The sequence below is a fragment of the Dryobates pubescens genome, unplaced genomic scaffold, assembly GCF_014839835.1.
Source record: "Dryobates pubescens isolate bDryPub1 unplaced genomic scaffold, bDryPub1.pri scaffold_75_arrow_ctg1, whole genome shotgun sequence".
Classification (NCBI taxonomy): domain Eukaryota; kingdom Metazoa; phylum Chordata; class Aves; order Piciformes; family Picidae; genus Dryobates; species Dryobates pubescens.
Genome location: NW_026530794.1, coordinates 60,886 through 76,802, shown reverse-complemented (window position 1 = coordinate 76,802; position 15,917 = coordinate 60,886). Strand labels below are relative to the sequence as shown.

The window sequence follows — 15,917 nt, the reverse complement described above, 5'->3', positions numbered from 1 at the left end:
GGATAGGGATGAGGATGGGATGGGGATGGGATAGGGATGGGAATGGGATAGGGTTGGGAGATGGGATGAGGATGTGATAGGGATAGGGATAGGGATGAGGATGAGGATGGGGATGGAATGGGGATGGGATAGGGATGAGGATGGGATAGGGATGGGGATGGGATGGGGATGGGATAGGGATGAGGATGGGATAGGGATGGGGATGGGATGGGGATGGGGATGGGATAGGGATAGGGATAGGGATGGGATAGGGATAGGGATGGGAAGGGGATGAGGATGGGATGGGGATGGGATAGGGTTGGGGATGGGAAGGGGATGAGGATGGGATGGGGATGGGGATGGGATGAGGATGAGGATGGGATGAGGATGGGATAGGGATAGGGATAGGGATAGGGATGGGAAGGGGATGAGGATGGGATGGGGATGGGGATGGGATGGGGATGGGATAGGGATGAGGATGGGATAGGGATAGGGATAGGGATGGGATAGGGATAGGGATGGGAAGGGGATGAGGATGGGATGGGGATGGGATAGGGTTGGGGATGGGATGAGGATGAGGATGGGATGGGGATGGGATAGGGTTGGGGATGGGATGAGGATGAGGATGGGATGAGGATGCTCCCAGCCCTCCCAGTTCACCCTCCCCCCCCATCCCCTGCCCCCCCCCCCCCAACCCTCTCCCAGTACCTTGGTGGTCCCTGGAGTCCCCCTCCATGAGGGTCCCGTGGTGAGAGCCACAGCTGTGTCCCCCCGGCCCCAGGCAGGCCAAGCGCTCCTCACAGCAGCCCTGCCACGGGGGAGGGACAGATGGCACCCCCAGGGCACCCCCAGGGCACCCCCAGCGCCAGGGGGGCATGGGGACCCCGTGGGGAAAGGGGACACAGGGACAGGGGGACACAGATGTGGGGACAGAGGGACACAGGCTTGGGGACACTGAGGCTTGGGGACAGGGGACAGAGGGACATGGGGACAGAGGGACAGGGGACACTGAGGCTTGGGGACACAGATCTGGGGGACAGAGGGACAGAGGGACAGGGGGACAGGGGACACTGAGGCTTGGGGACATAGGGACTTGGGGACACTGAGGCTTGGGGGGACAGGGGACACTGAGATGTGGGGACTGGGGGACAGGGGACACTGAGGTTTGGGGACACTGAGGCTTTGGGACCCTGAAGCTTGGGGACAGAGGAACAGGGGGACATGGGACACTGAGGCTGGGGGACAGAGGGACAGGGGACAGAGGGACAGGGGGACATGGGACACTGAGGCTGGGGGACAGAGGGACAGGGGACAGAGGAACAGGGGGACATGGGACACTGAGGCTGGGGGACAGAGGGACAGGGGACAGAGGAACAGGGGGACATGGGACACTGAGGCTGGGGGACAGAGGGACAGGGGATGGAGGGACAGGGGGACATGGGACACTGAGGCTGGGGGACAGAGGGACAGGGGATGGAGGAACAGGGGGGCATGGGACACTGAGGCTGGGGGACAGAGGGACAGGGGATGGAGGGACAGGGGGACATGGGACACTGAGGCTGGGGGACAGAGGGACAGGGGGGCATGGGACACTGAGGCTGGGGGACAGAGGGACAGGGGACAGAGGAACAGGGGGGCATGGGACACTGAGGCTGGGGGACAGAGGGACAGGGGATGGAGGGACAGGGGGGCATGGGACACTGAGGCTGGGGGGACAGAGGGACAGGGGATGGAGGGACAGGGGGACATGGGACACTGAGGCTGGGGGACAGAGGGACAGGGGGGCATGGGACACTGAGGCTGGGGGACAGAGGGACAGGGGACAGAGGAACAGGGGGGCATGGGACACTGAGGCTGGGGGACAGAGGAACAGGGGGACATGGGACACTGAGGCTGGGGGACAGAGGGACAGGGGATGGAGGGACAGGGGGACATGGGACACTGAGGCTGGGGGACAGAGGGACAGGGGATGGAGGGACAGGGGGGCATGGGACACTGAGGCTGTGGGACAGAGGGACAGGGGATGGAGGGACAGGGGGGCATGGGACACTGAGGCTGTGGGACAGAGGGACAGGAGGACAGAGGGACAGGGGGACATGGGACACTGAGGCTGGGGGATAGGGGACACGGGGACAGGGGACACTGAGATGTGGGGACAGAGGACACTGAGGCTTGGGGACAGAGGGACAGGAGGACAGAGGACTCTGAGCCTGGGGGACAGAGGGACAGGGGGACATGGGACACTGAGGCTGGGGGACAGAGGGACAGGGGACAGAGGGACAGGGGGGCATGGGACACTGAGGCTGGGGGACAGGACCCTGGTGCCCCCAGCCCAGCCTGTCCTGGTGCCACTGGTGCCAGAAGCCTCCCTCCCCCCCCGCCCCCCTCTCTCCCCTCCCCCTCCCCCCGCTCCCGTTACGGCCACCCCCGGGGGGGTCTCTTTTCTCCCTCCGCCGTCCCCGCTCCTACCCCGGGCAGCGCCGCCGGCTCCATCCCCTTCCTGCCTCCGGCCACATCGGTCCCCGGGGCGGCTCCGTGACCGCGTTTATACCGGGCCCGGGATCCGGCCCCGCCGCGGCGGGAGGGGAGGAAATAATTAGGGGGTGGCCGGGGCTGAAATTCCGGCTGCGCCTCCCCCTGAGTCAGGGCACAGCAACGCCCGGCCCCCGCCGGCCCCCACCGGAGCACCGCGGCCCCGGCCCCGCCCGCCCCGCGGCCCCGGGACCGCGGCCAGCGGGAGACGGAGCGGCGGCGGGGGGAGGGGAGGGAGGGAGGGAGGCAAAGGGGGACAGAGGGGGACATGAGGGGACGTGGGGACAGAGGGACAGAGGGGGACGTGGGGACAGAGGGACCAGGGGGGACACGAAGGGTGGAGGGGACAGAGGGGGACAGGGTGGGATGCAGGGGACAGAGGGGGACGAGGGGACAGAGGGAGGAGGGGGACAGGGTGGGATGCAGGGGACAGAGGGGGACAAGGGGACAGAGGGAGGAGGGGGGACAGGGTGGGATGTAGGGGACAGAGGGGGACAAGGGGACAGAGGGAGGAGGGGGGACAGGGTGGGATGCAGGGGACAGAGGGGGACAAGGGGACAGAGGGACCAGGGGGGACACGAAGGGTGGAGGGGACAGAGGGGGACAGGGTGGGATGCAGGGGACAGAGGGGGACAAGGGGACAGAGGGAGGAGGGGGACAGGGTGGGATGCAGGGGACAGAGGGGGACAAGGGGACAGAGGGAGGAGGGGGGACAGGGTGGGATGTAGGGGACAGAGGGGGACAAGGGGACAGAGGGAGGAGGGGGACAGGGTGGGATGCAGGGGACAGAGGGGGACAAGGGGACAGAGGGAGGAGGGGGGACAGGGTGGGATGTAGGGGACAGAGGGGGACAAGGGGACAGAGGGAGGAGGGGGACAGGGTGGGATGCAGGGGACAGAGGGGGACAAGGGGACAGAGGGAGGAGGGGGGACAGGGTGGGATGCAGGGGACAGAGGGGGACGAGGGGACAGAGGGAGGAGGGGGACAGGGTGGGATGTAGGGGACAGAGGGGGACGAGGGGACAGAGGGACCAGGGGGGACAGGGTGGGATGCAGGGGACAGAGGGGGACAAGGGGACAGAGGGAGGAGGGGGACAGGGTGGGATGCAGGGGACAGAGGGGGACAAGGGGACAGAGGGAGGAGGGGGACAGGGTGGGATGCAGGGGACAGAGGGGGACAAGGGGACAGAGGGAGGAGGGGGACAGGGTGGGATGCAGGGGACAGAGGGGGACAAGGGGACAGAGGGAGGAGGGGGACAGGGTGGGATGCAGGGGACAGAGGGACCGGGGGGGGACACGAGGGGTGGAGGGGACAGAGAGGGACAGGGTGGGATGCAGGGGACAGAGGGACGAGAGGGGGATGCAGGGAGGAGGGGGAGGGACGAGGGGAGGATGAGAGGGGCAGGAGGGATGCAGGGGACGGCACCGGGACCGGAGCCAGCAGGCGATGGGGAGGGGGAGGGGTGGGGGAAGAGGGGAAGGGGACACAGGGACAGAGAGGGACGTGGGGAGGGTGTGGGGGACACTGAGGGGACATTGGGGACCTGGGGGAACAGGGAGGGGACATTGGGCACCCAGGGGGCTGGGGGAGGGACACACAGGGGGCTGGGGAGGGACACTGAGGGGACATTGGGGACCCAGGGACAGGGAGGGGGCTGGGGGGGGGGACACACTGAGGGGACATTGGGGACCCAGGGACAGGGAGGGGGCTGGGGGGGGGGACACTGAGGGGACATTGGGGACCCAGGGACAGGGAGGGGGCTGGGGGGGGGACACTGAGGGGACATTGGGGACCCGGGGGACAGGGAGGGGGCTGGGGGGGACACTGAGGGGACATTGGGGACCCAGGGACAGGGAGGGGGCTGGGGGGGGGACACTGAGGGGACATTGGGGACCCAGGGACAGGGAGGGGGCTGGGGGGGGGGACACTGAGGGGACATTGGGGACCCAGGGACAGGGAGGGGGCTTGGGGGGGGGACACTGAGGGGACATTGGGGACCCGGGGACAGGGAGGGGGCTGGGGGGGGGGACACTGAGGGGACATTGGGGACCCAGGGACAGGGAGGGGGCTGGGGGGGGGACACTGAGGGGACATTGGGGACCTGGGGGAACAGGGAGGGGGCTGGGGGAGGGACACTGAGGGGGCACTGGGGACCCAGGGGACAGGGAGGGGGCTGGGGGGGGGGACACTGAGGGGACATTGGGGACCCAGGGACAGGGAGGGGGCTGGGGGGGGGGACACACTGAGGGGACATTGGGGACCCGGGGGACAGGGAGGGGGCTGGGGACACACACTGAGGGGGCACTGGGGACCCAGGGGACACACAGGGGGCTGGGGGGGGGGACACTGAGGGGACATTGGGGACCCAGGGGACAGGGAGGGGGCTTGGGGGGGGGACACTGAGGGGACATTGGGGACCCAGGGACAGGGAGGGGGCTGGGGGGGGGACACTGAGGGGACATTGGGGACCCAGGGACAGGGAGGGGGCTGGGGGGGACACACTGAGGGGACATTGGGGACCCGGGGACAGGGAGGGGGCTGGGGGGGACACACTGAGGGGGCACTGGGGACCCAGGGACAGGGAGGGGGCTGGGGGGGACACACTGAGGGGGCACTGGGGACCCAGGGGACAGGAGAGGGGCAGGAGGAGGCTGTGGCACACGGGGGGGGGACAACACTCGGGGGGGGGGGGGGGGGGGCGGGGGTTGGGCAGGAGAGCCGCAGGGGAACCTCCCCCGGGGGTGGGGGTGGGGGTGGGGGGAGGGGATGGCAGCCGCCACTTGTCCCTCCTGCCGCCCGTGCCAGGGCCGGTGGCATCCTTGTCGTGCCAGCCCGCGTGCCAGCGCCCTGCCGTGCGGTGACACCGCGGTGACATCGGTGACATCGCCGCTTCCTGCCGCCGCCGGTGGGGGCGGAGGGCACCGCGGGCACCTGCCGGCCGCTCCACCCCCCCCCCCCCCCCCCCCCCCCCCCCCCGCCAAGCCCACCCCCCACAACCTCAGCCAGGGGAGGGGACAGAGGGGACACGGGGAGAGGACACAGGGCAGGGAGAGGGGGACAAGGAGAGGGACAGAGGGGGCACAGGGCAGGGACGGGGGGACAGCAGGGACGTGGGGAGGGGGACACAGGACGCAGGGCAGGGACGTGGGGAGGGGGACAGGGAGAGGGACAGGGGGACGTGGGGACAGGAGGGACGTGGGGAGGGGGACACAGGACGCAGGGCAGGGACGTGGGGAGGGGGACAGGGAGGGCACAGGGGGATGTGGGGACAGCAGGGATGTGGGGAGGGGGACAGAGGACACAGGGCAGGGACGTGGGGAGGGGGACAGGGAGGGGGACAGGGAGAGGGACAGGGAGAGGGACAGGGGGACGTGGGGAGGGGGACAGGGAGAGGGACAGGGAGGGGGACAGGGGGACGTGGGGAGGGGGACAGGGAGAGGGACAGGGAGGGCACAGGGGGACGTGGGGACAGGAAGGACGTGGGGAGGGGGACACAGGACGCAGGGCAGGGACGTGGGGAGGGGGACAGGGAGGGCACAGGGGGACACGGGGACAGGAGGGATGTGGGGAGGGGGACAGGGAGAGGGACAGGGGGACACGGGGACAAGGAGAGCAACCAGGGGGACACAGGTGGCAGCAGGGACATGGGGAGAGGGACAGGGGGGACAGAGGACAGGGACATGGGGACAAAGAGAGTGCCAGGGGGGCATGGGGACAGCAGGGACGTGGGGAGGGGGACAGGGGGACAGGGAGAGGGACAGAGGGACAGTGGGACAAGAAGAGCAGCAGGGGGACACAGGTGGCAGCAGGGACATGGGGAGAGGGCCAGGGGGCCAGGGAGAGGGACAGAGGGGACACAGGGCAGGGACAGGGGGGCAAAGAGAGTGCCAGGGGGACGCAGGGGACAGCAGGGGACGTGGGGACAGCAGGGAGGTTGGGGGCGGGGGCCAGGGAGGGGCTCAGGGGCACCGGGGGCGGGTGGCACTGGTGGCATTTCCTCAGGGTGGCCTGGAGAGGGACAGGCAGCGGCCAGGGGTGGCACCGGGGGCGGGGGGACAGGGTGGGGACCTTATGGGGATAGGGGGACACTGGGGGGGATAGGGGAAGGGGTCCTGTGGGGACTTTAAGGGGACACTGGGGGGACAGGGGGGGTCCTATGGGGACAAGAGGGGGGGGAGGTCCTCTGGGGTCATCGCGTGTGCCCCTCCCCCCCCCCCCCCCCGCCGCTTTGTCCCTGGTCCCAACCCAGTGTCCCCTTGCAGGGCTACTCCTGGGGGGGGGCTCAGTGGAGGTCGGATGCTGAGCACCCAGGGGCGGCTCCGGCCCAGCCGGCAGAGGTGGGTACCCCCCGCCCCTCCCCCCCAGCGCCCCCCAATCACCCTCCAGCGCCCCAGCCCCTCCCAGCGCCCCCCCGGGTGCTCCCAGCAGCGATCACAACTTCGGCCGCCAGGGGGCAGAGTCTCCCGCCGGCAGCTGCGGGCGGGCTGCGCCATATTGAGTGTGGGCAGCTGCGGGCGGGCTGCGCCGTATTGACTGTGAGCAGCTGCGGGCGGGCTCCGCCATATTGGGTGAGGGCAGCTGCGGGCGGGCTGCGCCATATTGGGTGAGGGCAGCTGCGGGCGGGCTGCGCCGTATTGACTGTGAGCAGCTGCGGGCGGGCTCCGCCATATTGGGTGAGGGCAGCTGCGGGCGGGCTGCGCCATATTGAGTGTGGGCAGCTCCGCTTCCGGACGCCGCTCCGCATGTGACCGGCGGCGGCTCCTGGGCAGGAGGTGAGCTGGGGCTGGGAGAGGGTCCCCGAGGAAGCTCCTCGGGGGGCGTGGGGGGGTCCCCGTGCGGCCGCGGCGTGGCTGAGGGGTCCCTGAGGTCGCTGTGGGGCCGAGGGAGGGGATGGGGGGGAGGTCTGGGAGGGGGGAAGGGCTGGTGGTGGTTCCGGTGGTCCCCGTGCGGACCTCCGTGGGGTCCTCCGTGGGGTCCCATGGAGCCACCGAGGGCTCTCTGACCCCCCTCCCCCCCGGCCTCCCCCTCCCCTCCCCCAGGCCATGGCCGCCCCCCGCCCCCCCCGGGTGGTCCCGGGCGAAGCCTCCGAGAGCGACTCGGAGCCGGAGCTGCCGGCGGGGGGCACCGGGGGCGTCCCCGGGACGGGGCTGAAGGTACCGGGAGAAGCCTCCGAGACCGACGAGGAGGAGGAGGAGGAGGAAGAGCGGCACCGGCAGCCCCCCGAGTCCCCTCCGGTGCTGGCGGAGGAACCGGCGGCGGTCTGGGGGGGGGTGGTGGGGAGGGGTCGCGCCGGGGGGGACCCTTCGCTGCTGCAGCAGCGGCTGCGGGAGGGCTCGGGGCGGCTGCGGGGGGCGGTGGGCAGCGCCCTGCGGCTCGGTTACGGCTCCGCCGCTCGGCGGCTGCGGGGGCTGGGGGCGGCGCTGGGCCGGGCTCAGGTCTCCGCCGCCGCCGCCGCTCACTGCCTGCGCCTGGCTCGCCGGGACCTCGGCGCCGTCGCCGCCACCGTCGACATCGTCGCCGCCTGCACCCTCCTCCCGGACATCGGCGGCGGGCTGCCGGACCTCTGAGCGCCGCCGGGGCTAGCACCGGGACTGGCACTGGGAGCAGCGCCGGGATCGCCGCCGGGGCTAGCACCGGGACTGGCACTGGGAGCAGCGCCGGGATCGCCGCCGGGGCTAGCACCGGGACTGGCATTGGGAGCAGCGCCGGGATCGCCACTGGGGGCGCTACCGGGACTACTACCGGGGCCACCCCTGGGACCACCACCAGGACTACCACTGGGGGCTTCCTGGTGCCACTATCGCCGCTGCCACCTCCTGCCTGATGCCACCAAGCCCCTCCTGGTGCCACCATCGCCGCTGCCACCTCCTGCCTGATGCCACCAAGCCCCTCCTGGTGCCACCATTGCCGCTGCCACCTCCTGCCTGATGCCACCAAGCCCCTCCTGGTGCCACCATCGCCGCTGCCACCTCCTGCCTGATGTCACCAAGCCCCTCCTGGTGCCACCATCGCTGCCACCACCTCCTGCCTGCCCCCCCCCGGGCCACCTCCAGCCCCCCCTGTCCCCAGCTGCCAGCTCTTGGTGCCACCTGGAGCTGAATAAAGCCTTGCTGGTGGCCACAGGGGGACCCTGCTGGGTGCCAGGGGCACAGTGGTGCCACCCAAGGGGGGATTTGAAGGGGAGGGGGCAGGGTCAGAGACGCCTCAGGGTGGCACTGGGTGCCAACCTGGTGGCCTTGGAGGGGTCCTGGCAGGCCCTTGGTGGTCTCCACCTCGTCCCCAAGCCTTGGCACTAGGGGGGAGGGGGACAGCAACTATGGAGAGCAGCAGGGGACAGAACACAGCAGCAGGGACACCCTGGAGGGGGGCTTGGTGGGGGGCACAGAAAAGGTTTATTGAGAGGGGGCACAGCGACCCCAAGGCCACCATTGTCCCCAGGAGGGGCCAGGGGGGTCCCCAAAGTGGGGGGCAGGGGGTCAGGAGTGGGGGTCCAGGCTCTCCATGTACTCCTGCAGGGCCTTCAGCCTGGCATCGATCTCTGCCAGCTCAGAGCAGTTCTCTGGGGGGGGGGGGGGGGGGCAAGGGGGTCAAAAAGCTCTAAACTGGGGGGGGAGGGAGGACCCCAGGATGGAAATTGGGGTGGGGGGCACCCTAAAAACTCAAGGGTGGGGTGGGGGAGGTCTTACCCTTCCCATGGAGCTTGCTGGGGGGCAGCTTCTGGCTGCTGGCCTGGAGGGAGGGAAGAGGTGAGGGGGATGGGGGGGGGGGTCAGTGGTTTGGGGACACCCCCCCCCCCCCCCATGGCCCCCACCTTGCTTTGAGGAGGGGCTTTGGGGGTGTTAGGGGGGGTGGGGGGGGGGTCCCAAGTGGTCACTCACCTGCTTGGGGGCGTTGAAGGAGGAGGAGGAGGAGGTCCTCAGGGGTCTCCGGGTTGGGGTCAGCTTCCTGCCCCTGGGCAAGGAGAGGTTTAAGGGTCCCTGGGTGGCTTTTGGGGGGGGGTCCTTGGGTGGGGTTCAAGGCTGCCTGGGTGGGTTAGGGGGTCTCTGGGGGGGGGGTACCTGGGGGCCTTGGAGCCTTCGTTAGCTTCACTGCCAGAGCTCAGCCGAAAGCTCTCAGCTGTGGGGACAAAGAGGGGAGGGGGTGGGGGGACAGCTCAGGGGGGTGGGGGGACAGCTCAGGGGGGTGGGGGGACTCCCCCCTAGGGTTTGGGGGGGGGTCCCTGGTGGGGGGACCCAACCCCCAACTCACCTGAGGAGCTGCGGCCACGGCTTGGGGCTGGGCTGCGCCGCTGGCTGCACCCAGAGGGGAGGAGGCAGTCAGGGGAGGGGGGGCCCCGGGGGGCGGGCCCCCCACCCCCAGCACTTTGTGGGGGGACAGGGGAGGGAGTTGGGGACCCCCTCCCCCCCCTCCCAGGGTTGTTTCCAACCCCTCCCTCTCCTCTTACTTCCTGAGCTCTGCCTCTTTCCTGCGGCGCTGCTGGGCCCTGACGTAAGCCGTGGGGTCGAAGCGTGGGGGGTGGGCTGCTGGGGGGGGGGGGGGAGAGGGGAGAAGGGGGTGGGGAGGGGGCTAAATGGGATATACACCCCCCACCCCACCCCCCCAGTCCTTGCATGTGGCCCCCCCCCAATTCCCAAGGTGGGGTTTGGGGGTCCCCAGGTGGAGTTTGGTGGCCCCTGAGTGGGATCTGGGGGGACCTAGGGTGGAGTATGGGGGTCCCTGGGTGAGTTTTGGGGGGGTCCTTAGGTGGTTAGGAGGTCCCTGGACAGGGTTTGGGGGTCCCTGGGTGGCTTTTGAGAGACCTTGGTTGGCGTTTGGGGGTCCCTGAGTGGCTTTTGAGGGTCCCTGGGTGGCTTTTGGGAGTCCCCAGGTAGGGTTTGGGGGTCCCTGGGTGCCATTTGGGGGCCCCTAGGTGAGTTTTAGGGGTCCCTGGGTGATGTTTGGGGCTCCCTGGGTGAGTTTTAGGGGTCCCTGGGTGATGTTTGGGGCTCCCTGGGTGAGTTTTGAGGGTCCCTGGGTGGGGTTTGGGGGTCCCTGGGTGACACTTGGGGGTCCCCGGGGGGTCCTGACCTGCCGGCGATGGGGACCGGGAGGGGGCCCGGCCCCGGCCGTCCCGGGGGGCTGCTGAGCGGCGCTCCGGGGGGGGCCTGGGGGCGCTGCCGCCGCTGGGGGTCCGCTGGCTGCCGAGGGGACCCCCAAGGACGTTAGAGGGGGGTCGCGGGGGGGGTCCCCTCGCCCCCCGCCCCCCCCGAGCCAGCCTCACCCCCTCCTGTAGGAGGCCAGCTCGGCCGTCAGGCTCCGCACCCGCAGCTGCAGCCTGCGCTCCGCCGCCTTTGCCTCCGCCAGCTGCTAGGGGGCGCAAGGGAGCAGCTGGCAGCCCCCCGCCGGCCCACAGCCCCCTGCCCACTAGCAGCCCCCCACAACCAGCAGCCCCCTGCCCACCACCAGCCCCCCATAACCAGCAGCCCCCCACAAGCATCAGCCCCCCCCCCCCAGCCACTTGGCAGCCCCCTGCCCACCAGCAGCCCCCCGCCCCCCACAATCAGCAGCCCCCTGCCCACCAGCAGCCCCCCACAAGCAGCAGCCCCCTGCCCACCAGCAGCCCCCCCCCCCCCAGCCACTTGGCAGCCCCCTGCCCACCACCAGCCCCCCCCCAATCATCAGCCCCCCTCAGCCACTTGCCAGCCCCCTGCCTACCATCATCCCTCCCCCCTAACCAGCAGCCCCCCACCACCAGCAGCCCCCCCAACCACTTGCCAGCCCCCTGCCCACCAGCAGCCCCCCCCCCCCCCCAGCCACTTGGCAGCCCCCTGCCCACCACCAGCCCCCCACAATCAGCAGCCCCCTGCCCACCACCAGCCCCCCCCCCCCCCCCCAAGCCACTTGGCAGCCCCCTGCCCACCAGCAGCCCCCCACAATCAGCAGCCCCCTGCCCACCAGCAGCCCCCCCCCCCCAGCCACTTGGCAGCCCCCTGCCCACCACCAGCCCCCCACAATCAGCAGCCCCCTGCCCATCACCAGCCCCCCCCCCCAACCATCAGCCCCCCTCAGCCACTTGCCAGCCCCCTGCCTACCATCATCCCTCCCCCCCTAACCAGCAGCCCCCCACCACCAGCAGCCCCCCCAACCACTTGCCAGCCCCCTGCCCACCACCAGCCCCCCACCTCGCCGGCCAGCCGCCGGTTCTCCCGCTGGGACCGAGCCTTCTCCCTCCGCAGCTCCTCCTCCAGCCTCTTCATCCCTCGGCGCAGCTCCTCCTCCTCCTCCTCCTCCTCCTCCTCCTCCTCCTTCCCTCCCCCCTGCCGCCGCCGCCGCCGCCGCAGCTCCGCCTCCGCCGCCGCCTTCTCCTCCAGCGCTCGCTGCAGGCTGAGCCGGGGAACGTTACGAGGGGGGGACGGGGAGAGGTGGGGGGGGGGGGTCCCGGAGTCGGGGGGTGGGGGGAGGACCCTCCCTTCCCGTCCCCTCCTCCTCCTCACTCGTCCCGGAGCCGCCGGATCTCCGCCTCCCGCCGCTCGTCCCCGCGCCGTGCCCGCAGCTCCCGCAGCTGCTCCCGGAGCTCCCGCAGCGAGCGGCACAGCTCGGCCGGCTCCGGCCGCCCCGCGTAGCTCAGCGGCAGGGGGTAGTGGATCCTGCAACCGGGTGGGGGGCAAGGGGAGGATGGAGACCCCCACCCACCCCGAGCTGCACGGCCCCTGCTCTGGGGCTCCTCTTTCAGCGACCCCGGCTGGGCTTTGGGAGGTCCCCGGGTGGCTTTTGGGGGTCCTTGGGTAGGATTTGGGGGTCCCAAGGGGGCTTTTGGGGGGGTGTCTCTGGGTGGCTTTTGAGGGCCCCTGGGTGAGTTTGGGGGTCCTTGAGTGGCGTTTGGGGGGTCCTTGAGTGGCATTTGGGGGTCCCCAGGTGGGTGTTGAGGTTCTTGAGTGGCTTTTGCTGGCCCTTGAGTAGCTTTTGAGGGCCCCTGGGTGAGTTTGGGGGTCCTTGAGTGGCGTTTGGGGGGTCCTTGAGTGGCGTTTGGGGGTCCCCAGGTGGGTGTTGAGGTTCTTGAGTGGCTTTTGCTGGCCCTTGAGTAGCTTTTGAGGGCCCCTGGGTGAGTTTGAGGGTCCCTGGGTGGCTTTTGGGGTCCTTGAGTGGGCTTTGGGGGTCCCCAGGTGGGTTTTGGAGGGGTCCTTGTGTAGGATTTGGGGGTCCCTAGGTGGCTTTTGGTGAGCCCAGGCTGGCTCTTGGGGGTCCCCAGGTGGGTGTTGGGGTTCTTGAGTGGCTTTTGGGGGTCCCTGGGTGGCTTTTCGGGGGTCCTTGGGTGGGTGTTTGGGTTCCTGAGTGGCTGTTGGGGATCCCCAGGTGGCTTTGGGGGGGGGGTGTCTCTGGGTGGCTTTTGGGGGCCCCTGGGTGAGTTTGAGGGCCCCTGGGTGAGTTTTGGGGGTCCCAGGGTGGCTTTTGGTGGCCCCTGGGTGAGTTTGAGGGCCCCTGGGTGAGTTTTGGGGGTCCCAGGGTGGCTTTTGGTGGCCCCCGGGTGAGTTTTGGGGGTCCCTGGGTGGCTTTGGGGGATCCCCAGGGTGGCTTTTGGGGGTCCCCCCCCGTGTCACCTGTCGAACTCCACGGAGTAGACCAGGATCAGGTAACGTTTGGTGCCCAGGGGGGAGGGGGCAGCACGGGGGGGGCGGGGGGGGGACACCCCGGTTTTGAGGCTGTGGAGGGTCTTCAGGTCGCTGTAGGTGAGGAGCTCCAGGCTGACAGAGTCACTGCTCTGCAGAAAATGGGGGGGGGGAGGCTTTGGGGGGACCCCCAAAATCCTTCCCCCCTATTTAGCCTCTCACAATCTGCTGTGGGCACCCCCAAACTCCCTCCCCCCCCTTATTTAGCCTCTCACAGCCTGCTCTTGGCACCCCAAAACTTCTTTAGTGCAACCCCAGCAGCCTGGGGTGGGGGTTTGCACCCCCCCCCCCCCCAGCCCCCCCCTTCCTTTGCTGTACCACATCCCCGAGGGTGAAAGCCACCCAAACCGCGGCAGGAAGGGGAGGAAGAGGAGGAGGAAGGCAGCTCTCCCTCTCCCCTCTGCCTCACCTGCAGCAGGGCAGCCTCCAGCATGCTGCAGAAGATGCCAAACTGCTTGAAGTTGCCCGTTTTGTGGCTCAGCTCCTCGATGGCTGCGGGGCAGAGGGGATCAAAAGGCTTCAGCCCGACGCTGCTGGGGGGGGGGGGGGGGGGAGGGCTGGAAGGAAGGGTCCCCTCGCGGGGTGGGGGTTGGGGGGTGGGGGCGGGGGTCTCACCGGCGGCATCGAAGCGACCCCTCCAGCGCTCGGCGCTCCGATGCGCTTCCACCTCCAGCTCCAGCAGCGAGCGGCCGAGGCTCAGGCGCAGGCTGTGCGCCCCCTGGCGGAAGCTGTAGTCGGCCTGCAGGCGCCGAGGCTGCTCCATGGCGCTGCGAGAGGCGACCCGGGGGGAGGGGGGGTGAGGACCCGAGCGGGGCGACCCCTGGAGGGGGGGGGGTGTGGGGGTTTAAGGTGCAGGATGGGTGCACTAAGGGGGGGGGCAGGGGGGAGAGCAGGGCACGGGGGGGGCTGTATGAGGGAGCCCAGGGCATTGGGGGGACTGCTTAAGGGGGAGCAGGGGGGACCCCGGGGCATTGGAGGGCTCCTTGGGGGACCCCAGAGCACTGGGGGGCTCCTTGGGGGTGCCCAGAGCATTGGAGGGGCTGTATGGGAGACCCCATGGCATTGGGGGGCTCCTTGGGAGACCCCAGGGCACTGGGGGGGCTGTATGGGGGACCCCATGACACGGTGGGGGGCTTATGGGGGGACCCCAGGGCACGGGCGGCCTTCATGGGAGGCACAAGGAGGAGCCTGGGGCTGGACTTGGGGTACAGAGGTGGAGGGGACCGGGCCCAGGGGGCTGTTTAGGCGGCAGATCCCGGGGCAGCCCCACCCGAGGGGGGGCTGCTGGGGGTCGGAGAGTCCCCCGCGGACGGTCACCGGGCCGGGGAGAGGGCCCCAACTCGGGGGGGGCGGGGAGGGGGGCAAACGGAGGAACCCCGGTCCCGGGCACTCACCGGCGGCCGCGCTCCTTCCTCGCCTCAGCCGGAGCTCCGCCTCCCCGGCAGCCCTGCCCCCTGCCATTGGCCAGCCGCCGCCCGCCTACCGTCTCATTGGCTGCTGCCGCCGCCTGTCGCCCCACGCCCCGCCTCCCTCCCGGGCTCTTAGCAGCGTCGCGCTTCTCCTCCCGCCCTCCAGCCTCCCTTCCTCTATTGGCTGTGGAGCGGCGCCCGCCTCCCGGCTTCGCACAGTCATTGGATGCTGTAGCTGTCAGCCACCCCCGCTGTGAGGAGGGGAGGAGCGCCCCCGGTTGATGCCGCTTCCTGATGGAAAGAGACCGCGGGTTCGAGGCCGGCGTCGACACTGAACAGGGGGGGACGGACGACCCCCTTGTGACTGGCGGGGGGAGGGGGAGGTGTGACAGGGCTGCACCGGGCGGGGGGGGGCAAAGACCGATCTTGAGAGCTCCGTTCGCTGGGGTCAGAATCCCAGACCCGACGGGGAGGGGAGAAAGTAGCCGCCTGGCGCCGGGGCTGTGCGCATGCGCAGGCCCCCCTCTCCCACCACCTCCCAAGTCGCCCCTCCCGGAGCCGCTGAGCGCACGCGCATTGCCGCCCCGCGCGTGCGCCGCGCCATCCCGCCCCCGCGCATGCGCATTGCCGCCGTCCTCCCGGCCCGCCGCGCTCCCGCTCCCGGTATGTAACGGGAAAGAAGGGAGGGAGGCAAAGGGAGTACCGCCGAGGGGGGGGGGGAGGGGGAGACGAGACTAGAGGGGACCCTCCGAGGGGGAAATCCCTCCGCCGAGAAGGGGCCCTGAGCGGACCTCCTCCCCCCGTGCTGCGGGAGCAGCCCCGGACGGACCCCCGCCGCGGGAGGACCTCCGTGCACCGCAGCCGCGACCGGAGCGAGAGCCCCCGCGGTGAGAGCCCTGGCAGCCGCTCCCTCTGTCCCACCGGAGCGTCCTTGGCCAGCGGGTCCCGGTGGCCCCCTGCAAAGGGTCCTGGCAGCCGGTCCCGGTGCCCCTCTCCCGGCGGATCCCCGCGGCCCCGCCATGCCGTGGCGGCGGCGGCAGTGGTGCTACCTCTGCGACCTGCCTAAGATGCCCTGGGCCGTGGTGTGGGACTTCAGCGAAGCCGTTTGCCGCGGCTGCGTCAACTTCGAAGGCGCCGACCGGATCGAGCCCCTGCTGGCCGCCGCCCGACGCCTCCGGCACAGCCACGCCGAGCCCCGGCCCCACCGGGAAGCCCCGGACGAAGCCCTCCCGGAACGCCGCTGCCCTCCTCCGCCTTTATTGCCGCCGGTGCCTTGCCGCCCGCGGGGCAGCGAATGCTTGGCGGAGCTCAGCGAGGCCATGCGGGGCCACGCCGAGGACTGGCCGGGCAA

At 70.5% G+C, this 15,917-nt stretch overlaps 3 protein-coding genes across 3 annotated transcripts; 2 read left to right on the top strand and 1 right to left on the bottom strand.

Moving 5' to 3' along the window:
• Nucleotides 1-2,957: 2,957 nt before the first annotated feature.
• LOC128899816 (fibril-forming collagen alpha chain-like) lies at nt 2,958-7,259 on the top strand (the record flags this gene model as incomplete). Its single annotated transcript, XM_054179523.1, has 3 exons — nt 2,958-3,119; nt 3,618-3,973; nt 7,160-7,259. Coding segments are annotated over 3 exons (618 nt in total), but the record flags the coding sequence as incomplete, so codon positions are not given.
• A 294-nt stretch (nt 7,260-7,553) lies between these two features.
• LOC128899818 (biogenesis of lysosome-related organelles complex 1 subunit 3-like) lies at nt 7,554-8,086 on the top strand. The gene has a single exon (XM_054179527.1). It carries the CDS (start codon nt 7,554-7,556, stop codon nt 8,076-8,078), a length of 525 nt encoding a protein of 174 aa, XP_054035502.1. The 3' UTR covers nt 8,079-8,086.
• An 846-nt stretch (nt 8,087-8,932) lies between these two features.
• Nucleotides 8,933-13,922, bottom strand: CCDC61 (coiled-coil domain containing 61). Its single transcript, XM_054179522.1, has 12 exons — nt 13,773-13,922; nt 13,567-13,649; nt 13,089-13,249; nt 11,985-12,137; nt 11,838-11,874; nt 11,673-11,711; nt 10,772-10,854; nt 10,579-10,688; nt 9,956-10,031; nt 9,390-9,462; nt 9,198-9,240; nt 8,933-9,070 (listed from the first exon to the last, which is right to left on the bottom strand). Exons 1-12 carry the CDS (start codon nt 13,918-13,920, stop codon nt 8,988-8,990), a joined length of 1,089 nt encoding a protein of 362 aa, XP_054035497.1. The 5' UTR covers nt 13,921-13,922; the 3' UTR covers nt 8,933-8,987.
• Nucleotides 13,923-15,917: the final 1,995 nt, after the last annotated feature.